Source organism: Cryptomeria japonica, chromosome 10 (genome assembly GCF_030272615.1).
Source record: "Cryptomeria japonica chromosome 10, Sugi_1.0, whole genome shotgun sequence".
Taxonomy (NCBI): Eukaryota; Viridiplantae; Streptophyta; class Pinopsida; order Cupressales; family Cupressaceae; genus Cryptomeria; species Cryptomeria japonica.
In genome coordinates, this window is record NC_081414.1 from 310561461 (window position 1) to 310587637 (window position 26177).

The 26177-nt window shown below is 35.5% G+C and overlaps 1 protein-coding gene across 1 annotated transcript in view; it reads right to left on the reverse strand.

Moving 5' to 3' along the window:
* Positions 1–26177, reverse strand: part of LOC131078959 (ABC transporter B family member 25) — a 163486-nt gene that overhangs the window by 69543 nt on the left and 67766 nt on the right. The window contains exons 5-7 of the mRNA XM_058016813.2: positions 19761–19885; positions 16122–16221; positions 15854–16025 (exon numbers count right to left, since the gene is read on the reverse strand). Of these exons, the coding sequence (XP_057872796.1) occupies positions 15854–16025; positions 16122–16221; positions 19761–19885 (397 nt within the window). The remainder of the gene's footprint in view (positions 1–15853; positions 16026–16121; positions 16222–19760; positions 19886–26177) is intronic.

The window sequence follows — 26177 nt, forward strand, 5'->3', positions numbered from 1 at the left end:
TCAATGTATTGGGCATTAATTCCCGTACGGCTTTATATATAACAACGACATATAAAAAGTAGAACACTTTTATTCATTCATCCTGTGGGATACAAGTCTATGTCAACAATATGACATAATTATTACAATGAGTGTTCTTTATTCCGCCTCGTACGGCTCAAGGTTCAAGTGTCCCGTCGCATGCCATCCTGTTGCACTTCCCAACGACGGTTGATTTCTTCATACTATAGGAGGGTCTGTTGGCATCGTTCTTCGCAAGCAATTTCCTCCAGGTGAGCCCGTTGTGCGAGTGAAGCTTGTGCGAGCAATCGGGGGAGGTGGTTCATCAACTGATTCACCGCAGGGCTAACTTCCAGTGCAGTCCACACGGCACTTGTTGGAACTTCCGCCTCCGTGGCCTCTCTTCGGACGTAGGTTTCGATGGCCACTTGAAGCAAGATTGAAAATTCCCTCATTGTAGTATCTTCTCTGTCGTAGAGCTCTGTTTGTGCATCGTCCGCCTCAGGGTTAATCTCGCTCATGGGTAGGCCCATCGTGTCCGTACGCCATCCGCTCCTTTTCCCGAGTCTGTCTAGGCAACGGTGCCAAATGTTTTGCCAATAAAGTGTAATTCAATGCATGACAGAATATAAAGAAACTCAGATCTTCATTGATTCATAATAATGTCAATACAATGACAATGACCATACTAACTCCATCTCCATGACCAAGGACTCGCTAATATATAAAGGTGACCGGTCAGTTACCCGGTGTCAACTGTCGACAACCAACGGGTTAACTGCCATCATTAACTCTAATTACATTAAATGTCTTATTGCTTAATTACCCGACAATAATCAGTAACTTCAATCTCCTCGTATATATGTAGCTATTGTGGTCAGGATATTATATTATTATTTATCAAATAAGCCCATATTTCTAATGAGGCCCCTCTTAATGTCAATGGAGTTGTGCTTAAATGGCAACATTATAGGTTCTCAAGATAGAGATCCATATTTGAATCCCTAAAGTGACATCTTAAGTTGGAATCCCAGGTAGTATCTCTTCAACTTCAATTGTGGCTTATTAGTTGAATAAAGTTAATTAAGTGGTTCTATGTGGAATATGTTGAATTGGAGGAGGTCCCCCTTGTGACCTCCACTAGTGTCAAGCCAGTCTAAATAATCCCTCCTTACTAATAAAAAAAGGCCCCTCTTAACTGCTCATTATGATGTGATACTCCAAAAATGGTAACCAAAACTCATATCAATTTTTTTAATTTTTTTATTTAATTTGACAGTTAAAGACCAGATTTTTATTATGACATTAATTTACAGTTAACTTCAACAGCTTAATCCTCAGCCCTTGTGTTACTTGTTTTCTCAAGAAAATAGTGGGCCTACTAGACACATGGCACAATTGTGACCATAATTTAAAAATGCAAACTCTGCAAAAGCTCAGGGAAATACCCAGAAATTACTAGGAAAATTTATCAAAAATTGAAAAATGCATTGATTTTGAAAAATATGCTTTAAAAGCATGTGTATTATGGATTTCATTCATATATGGAAATCAAGCCTAGCAAAAGGGAGAATAGATAACAATAATTAATACCGTAGGCATAGCACAAAATAAAATTATCGTTAACAAGCTATTCTTGTTTGATTTTAATCTTTTTCTTATGGATGCTCAATAGACCATGACAGCAATTTTTACAATTTTCATGAATGTCATCAACCAACAGTAATTGACATTTTTTTTAAATGCTGTCATGGGCTATATATATGTCAGTGATAGTTATTTTTAAAAAAATTCAAACAATGATAACAAGAAAAGAAAAATTTATTCTGCTCCCATTTTTCCAAATTAGTTCCGACCAATTTTTATATTTAAAATTTTTCCATTGACTTGCTATCCATTTTTAAGTGTGCATTATTATGTTGTATCATTTATTCATGGCTGTGTTTCTTTTCTTGTGAATAAAAGTGTTAAGAATTGATCAAGCAATGCTTGTTGGGTGCTAGATAACTCTCAATACAATTGAGAATACAGTTGAAAACAAAAAAAAAATTGTGAACAACAATTAAGGACTGTATCATGCAAACAGCAAAACAATACAGTAAAGAAATCTAAAAAGGATATACAAAAAATATTGAAAACTCAACATGCAACCACCCAATCATCCACACCTCAATTCGCACACCTGCAAGTGAAAATTTGGGCTCAAAAATCATGCCCTAGCTATTAGAGACCAATGAAGAAGTGTTTGTGTCAGCTTCAAGTCAAAAAGATGAGTGAAAATAATGAAATCCCAACCCTTCTTTTTTATCAGATATTGTTCCATGAGTTTTTTCTAATTTCCAATAAGTTTCTTGCAATTTTTGGCACTTCCAGCAAATTTTGCAGGAGAGAGCACGAGAATTTTTATGAAAACATGGTGGTGAGTTATTCATGTGAGTATTCACAGGCAGAAATTTCCAACAATTATTCACAAGTCCTGCAAGTACTCGCCAAATTTTTCAGCTATGATCTTGATTAAGCTTCCCAGGGCCTACTTAACAGATTTTAATTTATTATTTTGTCATAGTTTACCAGACCTGAAAGGAAAATCAACTTGAATTAGACCTGTTCTGGTTCCATAAAAATTCAGAATACTTGGAAATTTTCAAGAATTGATTTCACTGCAAGGAAACATTTCAGATGTGAAACCCTTTCCCATTTGAGTTAATTGAAATTCAAGTCCACAGGATTAATCCCTGCAGACATCTCTAGGGAAAACTCAAGATAACTGAAATAAACTAGCTTTGGGAGTTTCGATGTCTTGAAGTCTTCTAGCCCCAAGAAGAAGACACATGGCAAGATTCAGTCAGTTTCAGGCCTGGGCTTCTCACACTACTCAAACTTCTTAGACTACTCCGAGGAGAAACTGCCCTAGTGGACTCAAGATTATTTAGAATCTTACTTAACTAAATTTTAGTTTTGGATTTCACAACTTATTACTCTGAAGATTGGCTTCACTCTAGTGCAGACAATTGGCACAATTCGATTTATCCAAACCAGAGGAATATCTCAGAATAGTCTAAGCTGTTTTCTCCAAGACCATTCTACTTTGTAGATATGAAATCTCTAGAGTCTACTTTAATCAATTTCAGCTCAAGAAGTTCATAAGTTCAACTTTTGGAGAATTGTATCTCTTTTTATGTGGACTCGTGACAATAGGGGAATAACTCTAGTGGCTCGATTGTTAGGATTACTTTGGTGAGTTCAACTATTAGGGTTTACAAAAGTAAACTGAGATTAAATGAAACTGAAAACAAACCTCACAACAAAAAATGATTCTCAAACAAATTAACTTCCCACAAATGGAATTTGAAGACTTGACAAGGAATACAAGAACAAACAATCTCCTTAGTTCGAATAAAACTAGAGAAATTATTAAACATAAAATAAAAGTGATGCAACAAGCAAAGAAGTCGAATAAACTTCCTACCATACATGTATCATCGATGATGTTTGGACTAAGTATGGAACTTCTAGAATATCCAATTGGAGACTTCATTAAACAAATTCTCATCAAATATCCATTTACAAAACTACATAGCTTATAATTGTCAAGAGTAAATTACTTGGAGACCATTCTCAACCTTGAAAGATTACAAGAAATCTTGACAATTAATTAAGTGGACTTCCCAATATAGTCTATTATTACATGGAATTAAAAAATACATTATTACAACACTTACGGCTGTAGCAAGATTTATGTAGCACTAGACCATTTGGTTCACACATTCTAGATTATTAACGTTAGATAGTGATTGTAATTTCCCCACTTTCAGGTCCTCTTGCAAAGTGGCTGATACTGTCTTTCAAGTTCTGTGTCAGTCAACTCAAAGGGGTGTTTTTGATGTCGCCAATGAACTCAGACAATGTATTGGAGTTGAACGACACTTTCTAGAGTGATTTTGGACAACTCATCCAATGCTCTTTTTAGTAACTGTTAGTTTCGACACTATTTGGTCAATTGGGAGTCTAAGCTGACTTACTATTTTTAGCAGTTACTATTTATAGTAACCACTATTTCTGACAGTTGGTCATAGTTCAGTCTCCCCTTAGCTTCAACAAGCAATATCTTCAGTTTCGGAATTCATATAGCCAGTGATTGTTTAAATTGAAGATATATTGGCGACTAATGATGTTTAAAGTTATTACTTTAAATAACATTAAATGCTAAAGTTAAATTAAAAATTTAACTAACATTATTTAATATAATATAAAGCTTTAATATTGGCATCATGGGAGTTAATAGGTATTGATTTCAAATATTAATGAAGTGAATATCTTTTGGGAGCCAAGGGAGTCATAAGGTGACTTACTATTGATTTAAAATATGCAAACCCTAATTAGCCGTTGGGATGAAAGCATTATAAAAAGCCACTTGGAAGCTCATTTGGCATATACTTGGATTACTTATTTTCTCTTTGAGAAGCTTGGGAGTTTTGGTTTTCATTAATAGGAAATTTGAGGATGGAAACCCTTGGAAATCAATGGATTAGATGAAAACCCAACTCCACATTAAGAGGTGGATCGACCTAGGGTTCATCATTGAGCATATTTGCAAGTTTAACATCATTTTGAAGCTTCAACCAGCTAGGGTTTGAAGTTTATTTGCAGGTAGAAGACGTATTGCTTCAAGTTTGGAGGTTTAATTGCCATATTTTCATAATACATTGAGTGGCTAGAGTTTGGACACTAAACAAAGGAGATTTGTCTCCAAATTTCATTTTATTTGGAGACGATTTGAGAATACATCATTGCAAGTCAACTAGACTTTGCTCAGCATCATTTTGTGAAGGAAAAGAAAGATTAAGGTGGCTGCTAAGATTTATGACTTGTTCAGTTTGTGTGAAAAGTCTGTATTTAATTCTATTGGAGGCATTTTTATGTTTATCTTGTATTAGGCATTGCCCTAATTGGAGTGCCCACTTGAGAGGAGCAATTTGGCATTTTAGAAGGCGATTTCTTCATTGTCTAAAGTTTTCTTTAACCCTAATTCATAAAAGCCCTTGGAGCAGATCTGAGCGCCACATTTGAAGCAGCATTCTTGGTAGTTTGTGTTCACTTTGCATTAGGGTTTCATGCCTTTAACTTGGCGCCACTCTTAGGAGGACAATTTCAACATTCGTTGTTCATTTTGTCATGATTTGGTATGTATAAAATTATAAATACTAGGGTGTTAATCTGATTTGGGACTGCAGCTTTTCTGGGCATGATTGTCATGGTTTTGCCCATGTTTGGATGTACTTTCAGACTTCTATATTCTGACTTATGACAGCAGAGTTATCATCAGAATTTCAGAGTTCTATGGATTTATTGTTCATATATTGTGCATCACCTGTTGTATTTCATCTCTGATATTGGGCAAACCAATTGGTATCATAATTTCATGTATTTGATATTATTTATTGGCTGTTATAAGTGTCTGATCAGTCTGAAAAATTTAAAAAAATAAAAGAAAATCAGGAATCAGAATTTTAGATAATATCCTTTTGGGGATATTACAGTAGTATGGTGTTTGACAAAGTAAAGCAAATGCTTGCAATTTGGGGTAGGATACTTCAGTGATGAAGGGCTGAATGACCCTCTCAAACCACACATGCCAATCATCTAAAGATTTGACTTAAAATTTTAAATGGGTATTCTCCTATCCCAAAACACATACAAAATGCAACTCAAATATGCAAGTAAATGCAGAAAATCAGCAAACCACTTCTCATTTAACTGAATGTTCAAGAAATGAACAAATTACACAGTAAATCTGCAAATACATTGCATGGCAGCCTTATAGGCTTTTTAAATAACACTCCAAAGTAAGATACAAAACTAATAAAATCAGTCACAATAAGCAGAAGAAATTGCAAGCCAAAACACTTCTTCCCCTCATGCATCTTGTTGGAAAACTGGCTTCTTAACCTTCAACCTACAACAAGATTCAACACGGCTTCATATCTTAAGCCTGAAATCTACCCATAATTATATTTCTCCATCTTCAAATCCGCCATCTCTTCAAAGACAATTTTTTTCTTCCCCTCAAACTTCCAAAAAATCTGAAAAAGGGAATCCTTAAATGAATTTTGAAACTTGCCTTTTAACCACCATAGTTACCAAAACCTAAGGATTGGTAAACCCCAAAAAGTCACACCCAAACAAGGGAAAGGCATCTTCCTAACTTAGAAAGTGCCTTCAAAGGCATCTTCATATTCCCACACCTCGCATGGTCAGTCAGCTACATTTCCCTCACTCATAGTCCAGACTACAGGTGCAGCAGCACTTTACTAATTTTCTCTCTATTTCTAAGTTAATACTGGCAGATGTTAGGAAAAGAAAGTACACTGTTTCCTTATGAGATATTTCAGTGAGGCCCTTCAAACCCAGGTTATTCCCTTGGGGAAATCAATAATCATCAATCTGTATTGGACCTTCTGCTGTCAACTTCAGCTTTGTTCTCCATCAGCCAGTTTATTTTTGCTTTGTTGATGGTCCCTTTTTAAAAGAGGCCTTTTGTTCATCACAAAGATGGAATTGACAGAATTGATATTATTCTAAGGCTTTGTATGTTTTTGACTCATCTAATGGTTACCTGCTCAGGTCTACACCTCTTTCATTTCTGTTGCTTTTCAATCTTTTAGTTTTAGTTCTTTGAATTCCTTTTTACATGCTTGTTAGCTATTGAGAATAGATGTACTTCTGAATCCCATTGACCCACTTTGTTTATTCATAGGCATAGGTATCATTTCTTTTCTCTCTTAGTAGAATTCATTACGAGTGAACTTAAACCAAACAAAATTAAAAAAAAAAATAGTCCAACATAAAAGTGGGAAGGACATAGCAAAGTCATCATCCATAAGGACAATGGCGATTACTCATTTGAAGATGGCATACTTCGCTCAATACCTGTCAGCATTAGGATTGTTGTTTAGTTATCATTCTACTCCCTCTTCCTACACACGAGCATAAAAATCTGCTCAGAATGCATTCAGGATATCACAACATAGCCTAGGCTATCACCTGGAGACCACCCTCAAGTAATGAATCATCCTCCGTGACAAATAACAAGCTCCTCCCACCTCAACGTCAAAAAATAGATGGTTCAAATTTACCTTACAGGTGATGGATGCCAACCTTCATTATTATTTCCATTCTATACATTGCCACCACCACCACCTAACTCTTGAGGTATCCACCTCCTTGCACGAGCTCCACCCATTGCCATTGCCAGTGCTCATACTAGGAACAAAGCCATCACTCAAACCAACCTTCATGATGTTCTCCTTCGCAATGCCACCCCATCACTTGATTCCTTAGGCATACACTTACCAATACCCACAACACTGCCAAGACTACAGCCATTGACCAAACCCATTGCTCCAAAAGAAAAATTCTTGGTCTCACTCAAAACAATCTTCATTAAAAAACAATAGGGTTCTTGTTGCCAGAGCTTAAGTTCCCAACATCCATTCTGAGGTTTATACACTCTGCATTTCCTAAAGTGACAGTTCTTCACCTCCAACCAATCCAAAAAAATTCATACCACTGCTAGCGCCTGTTGTGACGTTTTCACACATCGCCCCATTGCAAATGGGGACCCCTGCTTTTTTGCTTTTTAGGGTTTGTTTTCTAGGTCTTTTAGGGTTTTGTCCGTTAGCCTTTGCATTTTTGAGTGCTGTCGGGGATCACATGGATAGCAAGTCCGGCTTGAGTGATGTCCTGATCCTGAAATTTGGCTCCGGCTTGAGTGATGTCCTAATCCTGAAATTTGGCTAAGTCTGGAATGCCCTGATCCTGAAATTTTGGCTAAGTCTGGAATGTCCTGATCCTGAAATTTGACTAAGTCTGGAAACTGAAAAAACCTCCAAAAACTAGATTTTGCGAATTCGCTCTTGACCCTTGCTGAGGGCCCAGAGCGAAATTCTCCATGAAGGTCATCTTTAGCATTGTTGTGGTCAAGTTGAGGTATCAAAGGCAGGATGAGTAGTGAAATGAACATGATGAAGCCCTCAAACTCGTTTGAAGATCAAGAGATGAAGGATTTTTGCCTAGGAAGGACAAAATCACTCCGGACCCTCTCTGAGGGTCCAGGGCGAAAAGGCTTATTTGAGTCATTCCTGGCCTTGTTTGGTCAAATTGAAACATCAAAGGCATGCTGAAGGACGAAATGAACATGATAGAGCATCCAGACTTGATCAAAGATGATGAAATGACGGAGTTTTCGTCTAGAAAGGTAAAAGCGCTCCTGTCCCTCTCCAAGGGTCCAGGGCAATTTTCTTTATATACACATTTTTAGACCTTTGTTGGGCTTGAACTCTTATTCATGGTGTGTAACGAGATGATATCTTCCCTAGCAAAGGAATTTCAAGATGAAGGATGAAGCAGTTTTTGCCTAGAAGGTCAAAAGTGCTCCTGTCCCTCACTGAAGGACCAGAGCGATTTTCTTTATGTGCACAATTTTAGACCTTTTTTGGACATTAACTCTTATTCGTAGCGTGAAGTAAGATGAAATCTTCCCTAGCAAAAGAATTTCGAGATGAAAAGTGAGACAATTTGGCTTAGAGGGCAAAAAGTGCTCCTGTCCCTCACTGAAGGACCGGAGCTTGATTTTCAAATTTGCACTGTTTTTGCAGGATCAAGACAATTTTACGATTTGAAGAGGTCAAGGGAAGCATGTTTTGTCCATTGAATATAATTTAAGTGGTCTACAAAGGAGTAAATCAACCCAAGTGACAATAGGCGCTCTTGTCCCTCACTGAAGGACCATGGCGTTTTTTCAAGTTTCTCCTCCTTGTTTGAGATTTTATGGCAAAACTGGACCTGGATGGGAAGGACGAATGATGTTTTATGCCTTAGACGCGATTGAGGGTTTAAAAGACAAAGAAATACACCAAGATGTAAAAAAAGTGCTCCTGTCCCTCTCCAAGGGTCCAGAGCGATTTTCTAAAAAGTGCAAATTTCTTGCAAGGCCAGGGCAAGTTTGTGATTGAAATGAATGGAAGAAGACATGATTAGCCCATTGAAGATAATTTGGAAAGCTAGCGAAGGACGGATAGACTTGAAGTTGCAAAAGTGCTCCTATCCCTCTCCAAGGAACCAGGGCGAAAAACATATTATCTAGCTCTCCTCTCCAATTTTGGACAAATCTAGGCCAAGGCGCAAGTTTGAAATGATGTTTAAAATGCTTCGAGGTGGAATTGAGATGCAAGAGTTGCAAAATTTGATGACAATTGGCAAAAGTGCTCCTGTCCCTCTCCAAGGGACCAGGGCGAAATCTCCAAATATGCCCATTTACCTTGCATTTTGAAATGATATTTTTATTACCAAGACTCAAGAAGTAGTGAAATGTGATATTCTATGCCTGGAGAGTAATTTGAAGATTAATGTGATCAAGAATATGCACAAAGACTCAAAAGTGCTCCTGTCCCTCACTGAAGGACCAGGGCGATTTTTATGAAATCAACAATTTCCCTCCGAGATTATGCTAAGGCAAGGTTGTGCAAAGATGGGAAGGATATTCTAAAGCATGGTGAACAAAGATTTGACTTCAAAACTTGAGAATCCTAGCCTAAAATACAAAAGGCGCTCTTGTCCCTCTCCAAGGGACCAGGGCGAAAATCCTTGGAACACTCATTTTGCCTTTCAAAAAACGAGTTGAGCATGCATGGAACAAGTGAAAGAGATCATTGCTTACTCCACAACGAGAATCAACAAATGAAGGATGAAAGATTAAGAGCAAAAGTGAAAAAGCGATCCTGTCCCTCACCCAAGGTCCAGGGCGAAAATGTCATGACACGTCCCTTCTAAAGATCAAGTGAATTAAACTCAAGACTCCAATCAAAAATGTCATTTTAAAATGCCTAGATGAAGTTTTGAACGTGAAAACGAGGAATGCAAGTCCTAGATTGAGAAAAGCGCTCCTGTCCCTCTCCAAGGGACCAGAGCGAAGTTAATGGCATTCATTACTTTTTACCATATTTGGGCGTTAATATCCTCCAAATTGCATTAGATGCCAAATTGCTAACTTTGGAATATTTGAAAAAATTAATTAAATTGGCATTTAATAAATTAATTTTGGGCCTCAAAAAATCGAATTTCTATTATAAAGGCATTTAAAATTAATTTTTGTGAAATAAAAAATTAAAAGTTGAGCGCACAAGGCATTATTTTGCCTTTATCTGACAAGTCGGCCTTCTTCTTGATGGTTTTTTTATTTTATTTTAAGGCTTAATTGCTAGGTCGGCCTCATGGGTAAGTGGAAGGTGAGCGCTCTATATATTGGAGGTGTTGTTTCACAATTCAAATCATTCAATCATCCTTTCAAGTGCGAAATTGGAGCGAAATCCAGAGGAGTGGAGCGAAATCCAGAGGAGTGGAGCGAATTTCTACTAAGTGTGGAGAAGCTAGTGGAGGGCGAAATTCATCTTGAAGGCTATTTGAGAGGCGTATTTCTTGCTAGTTTGGAGGATAATTTCCAGATTTTTTGAAGACATTTGAAGGCGAATTTCCAGATCTTGAAGAAGCTAGTGGAAGGTGGAGTTCTTTTCCAAGCTAAAGGAGGTGCATTTTATCCAAGGGAGGCTATGATCTACACTTTGCCTAGCGAAATTCATCTATTTTTGCATCATTTCTTAGAGTTTAATACTCAAAGGAAGGTATGAAGAATTACTTTTTTGAAGTTCTTATTCAAGATTTATTGTGATCCCATTGCAATTTTGTAAAGTCTAAGTCTTGAAGATCCAAATTCCATTCATTATTAATTTGAAAATGTGTAATTCTTGATTTATCATGACTTTTTTTCAAATTAATATCTTAAGTTTTACCTTTGAAAGGTCTTAAATTTCATGCTTTGAGGTTTGATGCTCAAAAGACTAACTTTAATATTTTGTGTAGGCATCAAATGGAGATCCCGGAGTTGTAAAATCAAGCCAGATCAAGGACGGTCTCCTCCAAGAAGATCAAGCAAGGACAAGGGCGACCTCCTCCAGTCAAGCATTGACAGGGACGACCTTCTTCAGTCAAGCGTCATCAAGGGCAACTTCTCCAATCCAGCATTCCAAGGCGAGGTACATCAACATCCTGCACATCAAAGACAAAAGGAGTCAAAGCAAAGGGTTCGTTGAAGAAGCAGATAGTTTCAGAAGAGTTAATTAAAGCGAGCTTCTCAACAACATCAAGTTGAATATCTACCAAGTTACAAGTGTCAGACGAGGTGGCATCCTAGTCATCACTTCTCCAGTCAGTGTGGTCCACCTCAGCATGTCCAGACTCAATGTACCTAACTCATGGGTGATGGCACAAACTTCGATGTACCTACCTCAGCTATCCATTGGTCGATTTTTCCATAGAAGACATGTGTCCAAGCAATACAATTATTTCATTGGTCAAGCATTAAATGTTATGTAATGGTTGTAACAAACCCTAATTAGGGTTTTCATTGTTGAATCTTGGCCATTGATCTCAAATTGATCTCAGCCATCGAATTGTATTAAGGGCACTATATAAGCCCTGGCATTTCATTTGTAAAGGCAATAGATACAAAGCAATAGAATAGAGTTAGTAAATAGAGAGTAGTTAGAAGGTGATTAGCAGTTGATAGAATAGCAATTAGAGTAGAGTAAAGAGAGAAGGCAAAGATTGTTGCCAAGATGTTGTTGTAAAAGACTTGTAAAACTTCATTGAAGAAATGGTGAAATTTATGGGTCGATTCGACAATTTGCATGGTCTCTATACTTCTCATATTTGATTTCGTGTTATTAGATGAGTGGAAGAAATGTGCTTGATTGATGGTGGAATTCATATATCCATACTACTAGCAGTTTGTTGATTGCAGACTTGCCTTGCGTAGTCAACTGGAATCATTCAGCTTAAGCTTAACTTCAATTGTCGCTTCTTCATTGATATGCATCAACCTGATGGTGTCTATGCCTACAGTGATGATTTGAACATCATAAAGCTTTCCTTCGAAGATCGCACTAACCTTGTGGAGATGGTCCTGTGATGTCAAAACAAGACTTAGTTAGAATTCCATCAAAGATCATTCATTGCTCTTACATTCTTAGTGTTAGGATTAGATCCTTTCCTCGCCCTCGTCTTTTTTTCTTCTTTTTTTTCATAAGGCAGTAAAATCCTGTGTTCCAGCAATATTCAAAGCAAATCAGAAGTTCAGTCATCAAGTGTAAGTCCCCTTGTGATTCCAACAAATCACATCATACCACAGAGAGCTTATCCACACGTAGAGATCCTACAACGAAGAACCTTGGAGTCATCCTGATTGATCCTTTTCCACGATATCTTCAGCAATTAGAGGCTTTACTCAAGAGAGGATAAGGTACCCTTGGGTATTTTATTCTGTGTTTGATAGTGTACAAAATACACGTCAACAGCGCCACATTTGCCAACCCATCCTTCCCTCTAGAAATGAAAGTGGATAATGGTGGGCCAAGCTCCTCATCCTCCGTGTGTAGCTGCGACAGCGGCTCAAGACCAAATTTTGTCATCAAGGAGTTTAGAATACTGAGTAGAGAGCCCAACCCTTCTTCCATAGAACTCTATCTAATTGACAACAAGCTTTCTAGATGATTTATCTAGGCGCTTGCAAAATCCCTTTCCAACCAAGGATTGGAGGAACTCTGTTGCAAAAGAATTGGAAACTCACTCCTCAAGACTGTCTTTGACTTTCTTCCTAACCCTCCCAGCCTTTTAAATTACTCCAACCAAACTAGTCACACTATCCCCTAAGGACTCCTTGAAAAAGTTGATTGGGAAAGAGGAGTCAAAAATTAGTCTGAGGTCACTGCTTCAAATCCTACCTCCAATTCTTTCTTGGTGTGATACATTGATTTTATAGGCATTATTTTTCCATGAGAAAAGCATTCTTTATTGCCACCTTTAGCTAATTCTAGACCTCCATGATACTTCTCTCCTCTTGGCTCCACAAGAAATTAGCATGTGAAATCAAAGATGAGGGAAAAATAATAGCAAGATCAAGACAAGACCCAAGAATTAGAGAGAAACAGTGACAAATTGAAAGGGAGAGAAGTGAGATGAAAACAAAGCGCATAGGGATGGGGTCCAAATCCCTATAGTGGGCATGTTTACTACATCATTCATCCCATCAAAATATTCCTACCATTGATTAAAATATTCTCTCTTGAGAAACATTTCCTATGCCACCTTTCCACTTGAGACCATCTACCAGCTCTCATAATTTCAAAAATAATTTTTTTTGAATGCACAATATCTTCATATAACCAAAAAATAAAACTACCTACTTCCTTAGGATTAGTAAGAAATTATGGGGATCAATTATCCAATACCCCTTTGGAATCTTGGATGACCTAGGGACATCTATTTCCAAACCATCCTTAGAACTTAGATCATTGACACATCCCCCATCCCCACTCCTCCCCTACCTTGCACCCCCTAACCCCAAACGCCCTCTCCCCTTCCCCTAATTGGGCACTTCGAAAGTGGTCATTTCATGGGTGTAAATGAATTGGAACAAGGCATAGAAGTTTAGAACATTCTTGTAGTAGCTAAGAGATCTGTCAGTTCATTGAGACCACCCAAACCAGCTGTATAAGATCATTTAATTTCTAAAATGTAGTACACTTTTATTTCATAGATATAATCAACAAGGAATCTCCCTCAACCATGAGCTCTACCATGCCTCTTCTCAAAACTAATTTCAGCCCCTTGACCAAGCCAATTGTCACCAAATGTAATGTCCCCTCTTAGCTCGTTCTTGTTTTTTATGGTTTCACCTATTATTTTGGCCCCCGTAGGCTAAAGCAGATGGTTAGAGTGTCCTGGTGAGCAGTTGGCAAAGCATTCTCTTCTCCGGAACTCAGTTTGGTTCAGTATTGGCCTTTGTTTGACTCAGTTTCACACACTTACTATTTATAGTAAGTCAGTGGATGATTGAGAGGCACCCTTACTATTTTTAGTAAGACGGTTGGATGCACAATGGAAACAATGGTTAACTCCCAGGTTTAGACGGAATTGAGAAATAATGATTATTTGTGGAGTTATGTTAATTATTAACAAAGTGATTACTTTATTAATAATTAATTATAAAGTGCAATTATTAAATTTTAAATTCACTTTATGTCTAATGGGGCCATGACCGTCAAAAATGTCACTTAAAGTACATTAAATATCATTATTGTTTGTGCGCCCATTTATTAAAGTGAAGGCAAATATTAAACATCATCAAATGATTTAAATTAGACTTCTAGAAGGGGTCGACTTAATTAGAGACCATCAAAAAGTAAATGAAGGCTTCATTCGATCATTTTATACTTGTACATTTGGAGAGCTCTTCTCTTGGAAAATGAACCTTAGGGTTTCTGCTTATTCGGCATTGGAGAGAGTAGCTTCTTCATTGTATCAGCATTCTGAGGTTGTGAGATATCAGCTGAAGATTGCTTAACTGTTGGCTTCATCCAGAGGTCAAGTTCCAGCTTAATGGTGAAAGATTATCCAAGTTGTTTGAGCAGCTAGAAGGGTTTTGAAGAGCAGATTGAAAGAGTCATCATTGGAAAGTCATTTTATTGCTGCTAAACAATCTTCAACACAGCCACGTGGAAATTTACAATCTGTTGTCAAGATTTCTAGGTTCATTCTCATACTAGGTTGCATATAGTTAACTCAGTTAAATCGATGCTAAGGCAGCCTTGTAATTGTTTCATCGAATAGTCTTGCATTGTAATCAATCTTGCCTTGGTATGTTGAGACTTGGCAATCCACTTGTAATCAGGTTTACTGAGTTTAGTATGCAAGACAACTGTTTGTCTTAATGCATTATTGCTGCAACATCATATGGGTATTAGTTTCAGACATAATAAGTTTGCATGCCAACCATTTGTGATAATGCCTATACATTTCCAGTCAATATTATCAATCTGAAGGCTGCACTAAAGGAGTTTGGAGCTGCATTGAATTGTTTGCAAAAATACCCTCTTGCTGTAGGTATTTATTTACTTTGGTAGGTTGTTTGCCAAGTGTTTGTATTAATGCCCTTTGGCTGTAGTGGCACATCAACTATAGAATTGCATTATATATATATATATATATATATATATATACTGCATTACATCTCAGTCATTTGCATATGTTCTTTGAGCCTATTGAATGCATATTATCATCATCTTCGTTGAAAATACCAAAAGAATCATCAATCAGCAAGTTCAGACCTTGTGTGCAAACTGTTTGACAATATTCCTTGGAGTTTAAATCAGCAAAACAGGGGCAGATTCCTAAGGGATATTACACCAAACCAATGCTTCTCTCAAAAGAAATGTGGAAATAAGACCCCCAGCCTCAACCAAGCCTAGATTACCTTGTGAAGCCCTGCTGAAAATATGCTTCAAACTCTAATATTCAAGAGTGCCCATTTTATGAAGGTTCTAATGGACCTAATTCTCTGAATCTCATTACTAGGAGCTACAATCGTCAGAATTTTTGTATGAGTGACGAATGATTTTGGTGATGCTTTGATAAACTATATTAGGTCTTAAATACTTGTTGATAAACTCTGATGTCAATCACATGCAAACCTCTTTTCCAGCATATAATAGATTTGTTTCGACATGACTATTAACTGGTTATTCCCTGGATAAATTCATTTTTAATCCATGACATTAAAAATTGCTGCCATCTGACAAAGCATAAAGCAAAGAGGAAACTAGCGTGTATCTCAAGTTTATTAAAATGGCTTAGTAACATCTGGATTCTCCACTTAACTAATATCCATACTCAAAACTGTAGACATACAATATTCATTTACAGCTTTATTAATTGTAGAGATTCAATAATTAGCACATACACGTTAACTTCCAAGATGTTTGGAACATAAAGCCAAGGCCAATTAGTGCAGTTGTGAGATTGCGCAGGGCTTCTGAAAGATTTGTTGTTGCTGCATTTTTTATAATTTGAGTATCTTCTGAAAGACGGCTAAGAAGTTCTCCTGTTCGAGTAACATCAAAGAATGCTATCTCCTGCAATTTATTACAACCAAGAGATCATACTTCACAATACAGCATGTTTAAAGACCATGTAGTATCTGGCAAACATGTGTCAAATAAGTAGCTCACTTGTTCAATAAGATGCTGAAACAAAGTCTTTCTTAAGCGAGCAACAACACGCTCACTAGTTGATGAAAACCACCATGCACGTAATGAAGTAGCAAAAGAACTGCAGAAATAACCAGATCATATCAAGAACATCAAGAACTACAACAATATAGTTAAAATGTAAAAATTGTGGACTAAAACATAATAAATTATGAATAGGATGACAAGCATGTTCATCACTGATCTTGGATTATTATGACAGCAGATAATATCTTGAATAACAACCAACTTAATAAGATGTTGGATAGAGACAAAATAAAATAAATTTAAGTATGTTCATTAGTCTTTTTCTCCATACTCATATTTCTTTTTATATAATAAAAAATGGACTATATTCACCAATCAATAGAAACAGAAACATGGAACCAAAATTGCATAAACACAAATTCAGTATGTACTCCAGTTACATCGAATTTCAATCATGATAAAAGCAAAAAATCCAGAATAAAGAAATTATGTCAGCATATTTCAGAGAAGGCACAAAAACTATAGGCTATTAAATCCAATAAAAAAAAATAGAAATGAATGTTTAGTAATATCTTAACAAAATGGGCATCCTCCCCAGATGTTGGTAGCATCTTTTCTTCTTTCTTTGATGCAAATGCTTCTTGTGGCATATATGTAAAAGTTCTTCAAATTTCAATTCAAAATCAAGGTATGTATAATGATGTTGTATTGCAATGCAAATATTTCTCACAGTATATATCAATTCTGTTTTCTAATTATCTTCTATGTATTGCAGATGGTGGAGAAAGAACATTAATAATTTCGATGTCCTTTGGATAACAATAACAGGCACATATATATCTTACAAGAGAGATGTCATGGGCAGACATGTCTCCACAACCATGGCATCTCTTAATTGTGCCTCTACAAATAAACCGATATGAATCGGTGTATGCTTATCGGGTTTAACACAGCGATCAATGTTTTGTTTATGCCAAACGATCGGTATTGCCAACCGATAACAATGTGAATCTGCAATGTATGCTATCGGGATAATAGCCCGATAGCATATTGGTGCCGATTCATTATGAATCGACACCAATATGCTATCGGGTCTAGTAACCCGATAGCATATGATCGACGCTTAACTAATGTTAAGCAAGTCGCCGATCAAAACAAAAAAGCAATCGGATATTATTCATTGTTAACCCGATAACATATAGTTATCAACTTTTAATACAAATTAATTATATATATATATATATTTCTTGGCAAGGATTTCTTCATCTGATCGATGCTATTTCATCAACAATAGGCCCTCAATTGTCACTACATTTTATAAATGAACTAGGAAACATTCGTAGTGGGTTGACATGTCCAAGTTTTGGTGTATGTTACATCATGTATGAGACAAAATGACAATGTGTAGGAGATGCCCTGTCATGTCCCCAAATCCGAACAAATGAATAGGAAGAGACTTAAGTCTCAATGCTGGCCGAATACATAGTAATGAAGACTGAGAGAAAAGGCAGGGTTATATTCTGTTGCAGATCATGTCAAGAATTCAATCAATGATTTGACATTCACGTACTCCATATTGGCATCTATTATTAGAATATAAGCCACAACTTCACGGTCGACTTATTAGAACTGCAGCGATTAAAATATGGATTAATTTGTGAGGGCAAGGCAATGATTATTTAATAAACTAAGACATATCAAAGTCAAGCGACAGCGATGATACAAGTCAGCAATACAAGGTTGCCACATCGGAAAGGAATGAGAACAAACCAAATGGTGCGATTAGTTTGTAGCATCTGATTAGTAATTCATTTACTAGGAAGGTGCGATTAAAATAAAGGAATGTTAAGTAAATAAATTAATGTTATTTAGTAAAGGACGTGGCTGTTAGAGAAAACCGTCCCATTGAAGGGACATAACTCTTGATATTAGTTATGTTCGATGCATATTAAGGGGAAGGATATACGAAGGTAAGAATGGAAGAACACCTATGGGGAATATCGGCATCACTGAGCAATAAATATAGAAAAAAAAAAGGCAGAGGGAATCATCAAGGAATCAGCACTCAATTGGGAAACACAACATCAGTCCTCTTCAGTAAATCACCATCGATCAGATCAGAACTGTTATTAAGTTACAGGCAGTAACATCCTTGTTCTTGGAGGTGTGCAAGGGAATGTGTTTAATATGTATGCTTAATATATGAAGCCTGATAATATTCTTATGCAGATTTTAATAGTAATATTAATATAAACTGCAATATGTATGGCAGTCAAACTAAAATATGTGTGTGTGTGTGTGTGTTAAGAATGTAAATCAGAAAGAACTCTTAAGTTAATACAGTAAGAAGTAATTGGAAGGAATATAGAAGAAGGCAGAGACTATTGCCAGTAATAGAAAACAATCAGCAATCACCGTTAAAGGTCAGCCAGCCGTTATTATCGATTGGTAAGTCAACATATCCCTTGTATTACATACGTCATGATTATAGAGGGTTTCCTATCAGTCTTTGATGATGTCTAATTACATTAGAGACTACACAAATAATATTATGGAATGCCAGAAAATCTGTATTGTCAGTTTATATCAAAGTCACTGCTGTACTGAAAATTCATTCTCTTACAGTAGGCATTATAAAATCAGTATAAAGTAATTCATTAGAAACTATGTTTGTTAAGACCATCATGTGTGAGAAGGATGGGGGAGTATTCCAGTGGTGATGAGGGGCTCACATGTGGTCATAAGAACCCATGGAGTCAAGGAACCGGTTACTCCTCCCAATCTCACCAAGACGGAGATGTGTGTAAGGGTATAAAAGCTTGAAAGGGCAGCAATACGGGCCGCCAAGTCTAGCAAGGAGGTTAGAAGAAACCATTCCTTGGGCTTGGTAGACAACGGACCCAAGCAATTCTTTCATGGCTCATATACTCTCTCCCTCTCTGTTGTGACAGCAAAATAGATTATAACTAATTAAGGATGAATATGTTTGTAGGTGTGTGCCTTTCCTTGTTGGTGCAGGTTATCTTAATTGAGTCTCCACTCTCCAAATATAAGGTAAGCTTCAAGCCCTATCTCTGATTTATGAATAATTAATTGATCATTATGATAAGTATCTGATTCAGATTTACTATTATTAATTTTAGATAGAAATTGTCTCCTAATTAAGCAAATCAAATTTGAGTTACAAATGTATTGAAATTAGGTAATTGTTGCTAAGCAGGCTTATATCTAGTAGGGTACATTACATGCCCATCTCTATTAGCATCCACAATAACCAGCCAACATCAGAGATGTTAAGATTAAAGTGGCCCAAATAAACACAAACACAATCACTTTCAGACAATGCCTGGATAATATCCCTTCCATGCAAAAGAGACACAAACTAGAGATACATTTGACCCATTAGAAGCCTTTACAGAGGAAAATGTAGATAATGTTTGGAATATGCTAAATTTTAAGTCACAAATGCAACAAACCTTAAGCAAGCATGCTATAAAATGTATTAATTCTCATTGCTTATGGAAAAACAAAACGAAATACATCTTTAAAGTTTTGAAACCCATAGCAAAAGTTCCGAAACCTGTTGCAAAAACTCCAAACTAAGAAATAAAAGGTAATGCAAAGTTTCCATACCCAACAACGACTATGAGAAGTATTTCCACAATAGTGTTTTTGATGGCATTAAAAGCTTCTGCCTTCTCTTCTTGTGTTTCGACATCTCCACTAACAATATCAATAATCTTGCCACCATATTTTGGCTACATTAAAAAATAGAAAATGTTAGTATCAATAAATAATTCTCATGACAATCTGATCTAATGAAAGATAGATTGGAAAATAAAATGCTCAAGACTCTCTTTACCATAAAATAAGCACATCTACCCATTAACATCTTAGTGATATCAATCATCTTGTCAACTATATTAAAATATTTTACTCCAGTATAATAATTAAAATTGTTAGTATGAATAAATTTTCTAATAAGAATCTGGTCTAATTTAAGGAAAAATAAGAACTAAAGATTGTCTTTTAACCATGCAATAAGAATATCAAACGTCACCATCGTAGTTCTCAACAACATTGTTAAACACCACAAATTCCAAGTGACTATGATGTTACTTGAATTACACAACATAAAAAAGGAGAAATAAAACCAAAACCTTAAAAACGTCAACCAGATTACTAAATGACAAAAAGAATAATGATAATCACTCTACACCATATTGGAAAGAAAACAACAAATATAGTAAAACAAGTGTAAAATTTAACATACATAAGTAATGAAGTTTAATATCCAAAGATTGCACACAATTTTGCGACATTGCTTGTCTACACAAGCGCTAAACTTTATGGCTTTTAGCGTGTTCAAGATAAATTGAAAGACATGCAGAACACAATAAAACATATTTATTGATGAGTCTACGATTGATAGCAACTAGTATAGATATCTCACATACATCTACCTAAAATATTATAGGAATATTAATATTGAGTTATTATATTTATTTAAGAGTTATTTTATTTTGTTTTTAAATTATTTAAAAACCATTTTATTTTATTTACATTATTTGTCTTTATTTGAAGAACAGTAAATATAAAGAATTATTTTTAAATTATTTTATTTATTTAAGAACTATTTTTAATTGCTTAAAAGTTATTTTACTATTTTATTAGTCCCTACCTGGATTTATAGCAGAGGGGACAACCATTAACAAGTGATTAGTCTTCCATTCCTCCAACCAATCACAGTTTAGATTTGTGTTAGTTCCTACTTTAATGCACTGTTCAATCAAAAAAAAAACTGCAAGTTCTTTAATCCTAATATTTATGAAAAATATTTTTTGTAACTTGATTGGACTGAACAAGGTGGCAGCAGGTTGTCAGAAAAAAATGCAAATTACAATACAAGAGAGGCACATCCAGTGAGATCTCTGGCAGTGCGTTGCCGATTGACAGAAGCAACTTTAAACAAGCACGTCTTCTTTTTGTGTTCTGAGGATGTACATTTATTTTATTTTAATTTCTTATTTCATGCTTGTCTGTTGTTGCCAGGCTTAGGAAGGATATTGTTCTTGATGCAGCCGGTACTTTCTGTGCTGCTGCTGCCTGATTCAAGAATGTTGTTCGTTTTGCAGCCCACCTTTTGGAGGGCCTCCACGCAAAACCCACATTTGTGGAAAGCTTCTTGAATCTGAGAATCTGATATGCATTGTTGCGATTGTTCTTTTTGTTAAGTAGGCCCCACATAAATATCAATAATGTAGTCGTTGCATATTTTCACATTTTAATGGTAAAAAACATTGTTTTTGCTTTCCCATTCCTATGAAATGTTCTGGACAGCCATGGTAGTTTGGTGTATTGTTTTTAATTTTCTTATAATTTATTTTAAATTCATACAAATAAGTATGAAATTAAGGACTCCAGGTTCAATGCCTGATTTGCTTCTTGCAAAAAAATATCTGGTTAAAGTTAAATTCAATGTGTATTGAGCAGTCAAAGTGTATATGATCAATGAGAGACAGTATGCCTCTAGATTGAATGTTTCTCATACTTAAGATGGCAGATCTGCTCTTATCTACTGTAAATATGATTTGTTGAAAATTTTACTTGATCTTAACATTTAAAGAAAAAGAAAATTATATTTTAGAATTGCCATAAAAAGAATTTTATTGATTCTTATTGTTAGATTTTCAACTTCATGATTATGATAACTATTTTGACGTTCTCAATATTAATATGGTATTTGGGATGATATAATTTTTTCAAATTCTCTTTGGAAAGTGTAATTATGTGATTGTTTTGTTCTTTCAATTTTTATTATCATTTCTTTTAAATTAAATATAAATAGATATTAAAAATATATTGTAATTTTTAAATACATTTGTAAGTTATCTTCTAAAATCTATTGTGAAGATATGGGGCAAGCTTAAAAATTACACTATAAATAAAATATATCATAATCATAAATGTAATACATGTTAGATATTAATGAGATTGATCATTTAGCAGTTAATTTACAAATTAAGGCAAGGATGATGTTTTGTAATATCCCCGTTCCAGACCTAAACTAGATCATGGGATGAACCACAAAAGCAACAAGATTTGATAGACGATTAAATAAGTTTTAATTAAATATTTAAACTTATTCATATTGTAGCAGACTATTATTGACTATTTTGGTCTAAATTAAAGATTTATACAATCATTGGTATTGTAACCAATCCCTTATTTATTTATGAGACGCCTTTAGAAAGAAGAAGACATTTACATGAAAGGCAAGTTATGAACGAAGCTAAGAATAGGATAAAGTTATAAGCAACTACAGATTTAAGACAAGGTCAACCCTTCTTCTAGTAGCATCTCCATTCAAGGAATTTGAGGAAGGATAAATTCACTTAAAGTATCTCAACTTCATAATACACATCAGCGATTTATGAAGGCATCAAGGAATCCTAGCAGAAGATATTTATATTAGTAGAAAAGCATCAATTGTTAACATAACTAATGGATACTGATCTGTATATCAAACAAAGACACATCTAGATGCGGCGATTGAAAGACAATGACTCAGTTCTTGGTAAATAGCGATTTCATTACATATTACTCTTGGCCGACCACACTTCGATATCTACTCATGATAATCGCCTAAGATGCATTTGATATCAGATTATGATTAAGGATGCCGACCATAATTGAAGCTTATGTAAAACATATTAATCAATGATAAGATATTTGCTAAAGGAAGAAAAGTGTGAAGAAATCATAAGCAGTGATTAATATGTTACAAAGGCAGCGATTAAAGAGAATAACTAAAGCAACAATTCAAGTCTTCAAAGGGGTGCGATTTGATTATTAACAAGAGTATGATTAATGTTTGCATCTAAAGTGGTGTGATTCATTAAAAAGAAGTAACTAATATTCATATAGAGGTGCAATTAGACATTAGCAATTCCTTATGAAGAGATACGATTAAGGGAAAGGTATGACTATTCCCAATCAAAGGGATGCAACCGATCAATACCAAATTTATTTGAGGATCAAATACTCCTACCAATAATCATCGAACATTGTCTTGTTTTATTATTTGTATCCTAATCGGATCTGCTCAGTCAACCTTTCTTTGCCTTTGGCATAAGGGGTTGCATACTTCAAAGGATTGCATCAGAAATAGCACCAAGAATATTGCATATTTTCCAAGTATACATCTGAGACAGCAATCATCATCCATCACTATAGGTGATTGGAGAAGTTTATCAGCATAAGACTATTGCCAAATCAGCCACAGCTTTCATAGCATTGTTGCTATCATTAAGAAAGAGGTTTGTAGCACATATTCCACAGTGACACATCAGAAAGAGCAGAAAGCTCTCTTTACTTCTGCAGATTGGACATCTCAACTTTCATATTTCTTCAAGATAGATCAGAGACAGCAGCATCCAATCAAACTATAGTTGCAGATCAGAGATCATCCTTGCATAATTATCATCGATCATATCAGAGACAGCAGAGATAATCCATTCATACTTACATTGATCGCATCGCACTAAGTGCACATATATGGATCAAGATCATCTTGCATATATCTAAGTGTTGAATCAGAGATAGCAGTGATACTGATTTTTATATCATCATATTACAAGTGGTAATCATTGTGAATCAAATCTTTCATTCTTGCATTATATGAATGAAAGTTCAAATTATATGAATGCTTTCCTCAATTACAATTAACCTGTTGTCCTCATTTTTGTTTTCAAAAATGAAGGACCATTACATGAAATTTTTGTGAAAAAATGAAAAAAATTTACTCTATGGCACGCTTCCCGAGGCAGAATTTCGACTAATCCTTGGACTGGCTTAATCCTCAGTCCATCCTCAAACTACGTTTCGAATTTCGTCAAATTCTGGGTTCGTTTGCTATGTCTTTCCTTCAGTCGGGTTTTAAAACCCCAACTTCAGGTGGAGAATTTTCTTCAAACTGCAAGTTTTAATGATATTCATTGTTTTGGTCTTTGTAGGGGAATTTTTGACCAATTACATGTGCACTTTTATTTCAAATATGTTACTTGTAATTTATTTTAAATTTCCCCTTTGTTGTTTTTATCTTTTTATTGTTTTTTGGTCATTTTTTAGTTAAAATAGGGATTTTTTGGCTCAACTGCAAGTAAACTTGCAGTTTGGTGAAAAAACCCCTACTTTAATGGTTTTCACATGTAATAGGGATTTTAAATCCCCATTACATATGTGCAAGTAAACTTGCAGTTTGGTGAAAAAACCCCTATTTTAATGGTTTTTGCATGTAATAGGGATTTTAAATCTCCATTACATATGTGCAAGCAAGTATAACTTGTTGTAGGGATTTTATTTCCCATTTACAAGTATTTAAAACTTGCAGTTTGGTCCAAAAAACCCGATTTTGCCTTGTAAGTGAAAAAGTGACAATTTAAAACTTGCACTTTGGTCCAAAAAACCCGATTTTGCTTATAAAGTGCATTTTTGAAATTTTAAACTTGCTATTTGGCCAAAAAATCCCGATTTTGCCTAACATGTTGAAAAAGTGAAATTTTAAACTTGTCATATCCTCCAAAAAACCCGATTTTCATTGTTTCATACATTTTAAACTTGCTATTTGTTCCAAAAAACCCGAATTGCAAGGAAAAACATGTTTTTTGAAGATTTTTAGCAAATTTTTGTGGAGATTTTTTGGGAGATAGAAGGCGTTTTGGATTCCTTCCTATTTCCATGCATTTTTAGACACCTTTCACGCCACATGGAGGTTAAGTTTGCTGGTTTTTAGGTTTATAACAGCAAACACGTTTTTGCTAAAAAACCACGTTTTTCTTCATTAAAAATGCCACGAATCAGCAATGTTATGAATCGTTTTGGCTTGGTATGCTAAGGTATTGAGGTTAGAAAGAGTCTTGGCCATTTTCCATGCCATTTCTCATGCATTTGCTGCCACGTTTTTCAGTTTTTGCCATTTTTTCAAAAACGTGGCTAGGGTTTTGGAATACGGTTAATTTTTTTTTTAAGAGATATTCTTCTTTATTTCAAAGATTGATTATCTTTTGGAGAGGCATTTTCACATTGGAGCAAGGTAAGATTTATTTTCTTCTTGTTTCTTTTTTCTTGTTTTCTTGTTTTTTTCTTTCTAGTTGTAAATTTGTAAATGGTTGGTTCTTCCCCAAAAATCAGATTTTGTGAGAGAGATTTTCCCTTTTGTAAAGCAATTTTAGAATTGCATTGTTCTTCCCCATTTTCCCTCTTTACTTGTATTCGGGATTTTAAATTCCGATTACAAGTTGGATGAAAATCATTGTTCTTCCCTTACGGATAAAAGATTTAACCATCTTTTTTTTTGAAATCCGGGTTGCAAGTTGAAAGTTCTTCCCATTTTTGCATTGGCAAAGTTCCAAGTGATCTTCTTGAAATTCATTTTTACCTATCCGCTTCCAATTCCCTCATCCGTACATACCAATTCATCCACTCATTTCACACCTTCATTCATTTTCCCCATTTAAAGTCTACTTGCAGTCAGCCATCCAGAACCCGAAATTGGTCCAAAATGCACTCAAAAAACACTTGAAAATGAGTTTTAAAGGACCAATTACAAGTGCAAACTTGTAGTTACCCATTACACATATGAAGTTGCATGTTTGTTCCCACATTTGCAAGTTAATGCTCTTGTTTTTCCCACACATGTAATGCAGCTTCCAAAACCCGAAATTCACTTGTGAGCCCATTTTCGCATCAATTTATCCCTTCCCTTGTCAGTCCGGTTTGCACACACGATCTACCAAATCAATGGATTAAGGCATGGGCCTTATTTTGCAAGAAGATTTCAAGAATGAAGGATGATACAAAGAAGAGATACAACAACAATTCATGGTTGAGAGCATAGAATGCTTTCAAGACAAAGATGGTCATGACATGAAAAGAGGAAGGCAGCCCGTTCCCTCTTGAAAAGCTAGTATTACCCCAAGCAAGAAGACAAGGATGCAAGTTCCCATTCCGGTTCAAGATGTCTTTACCAATCTAGAATACTTCAAGTTC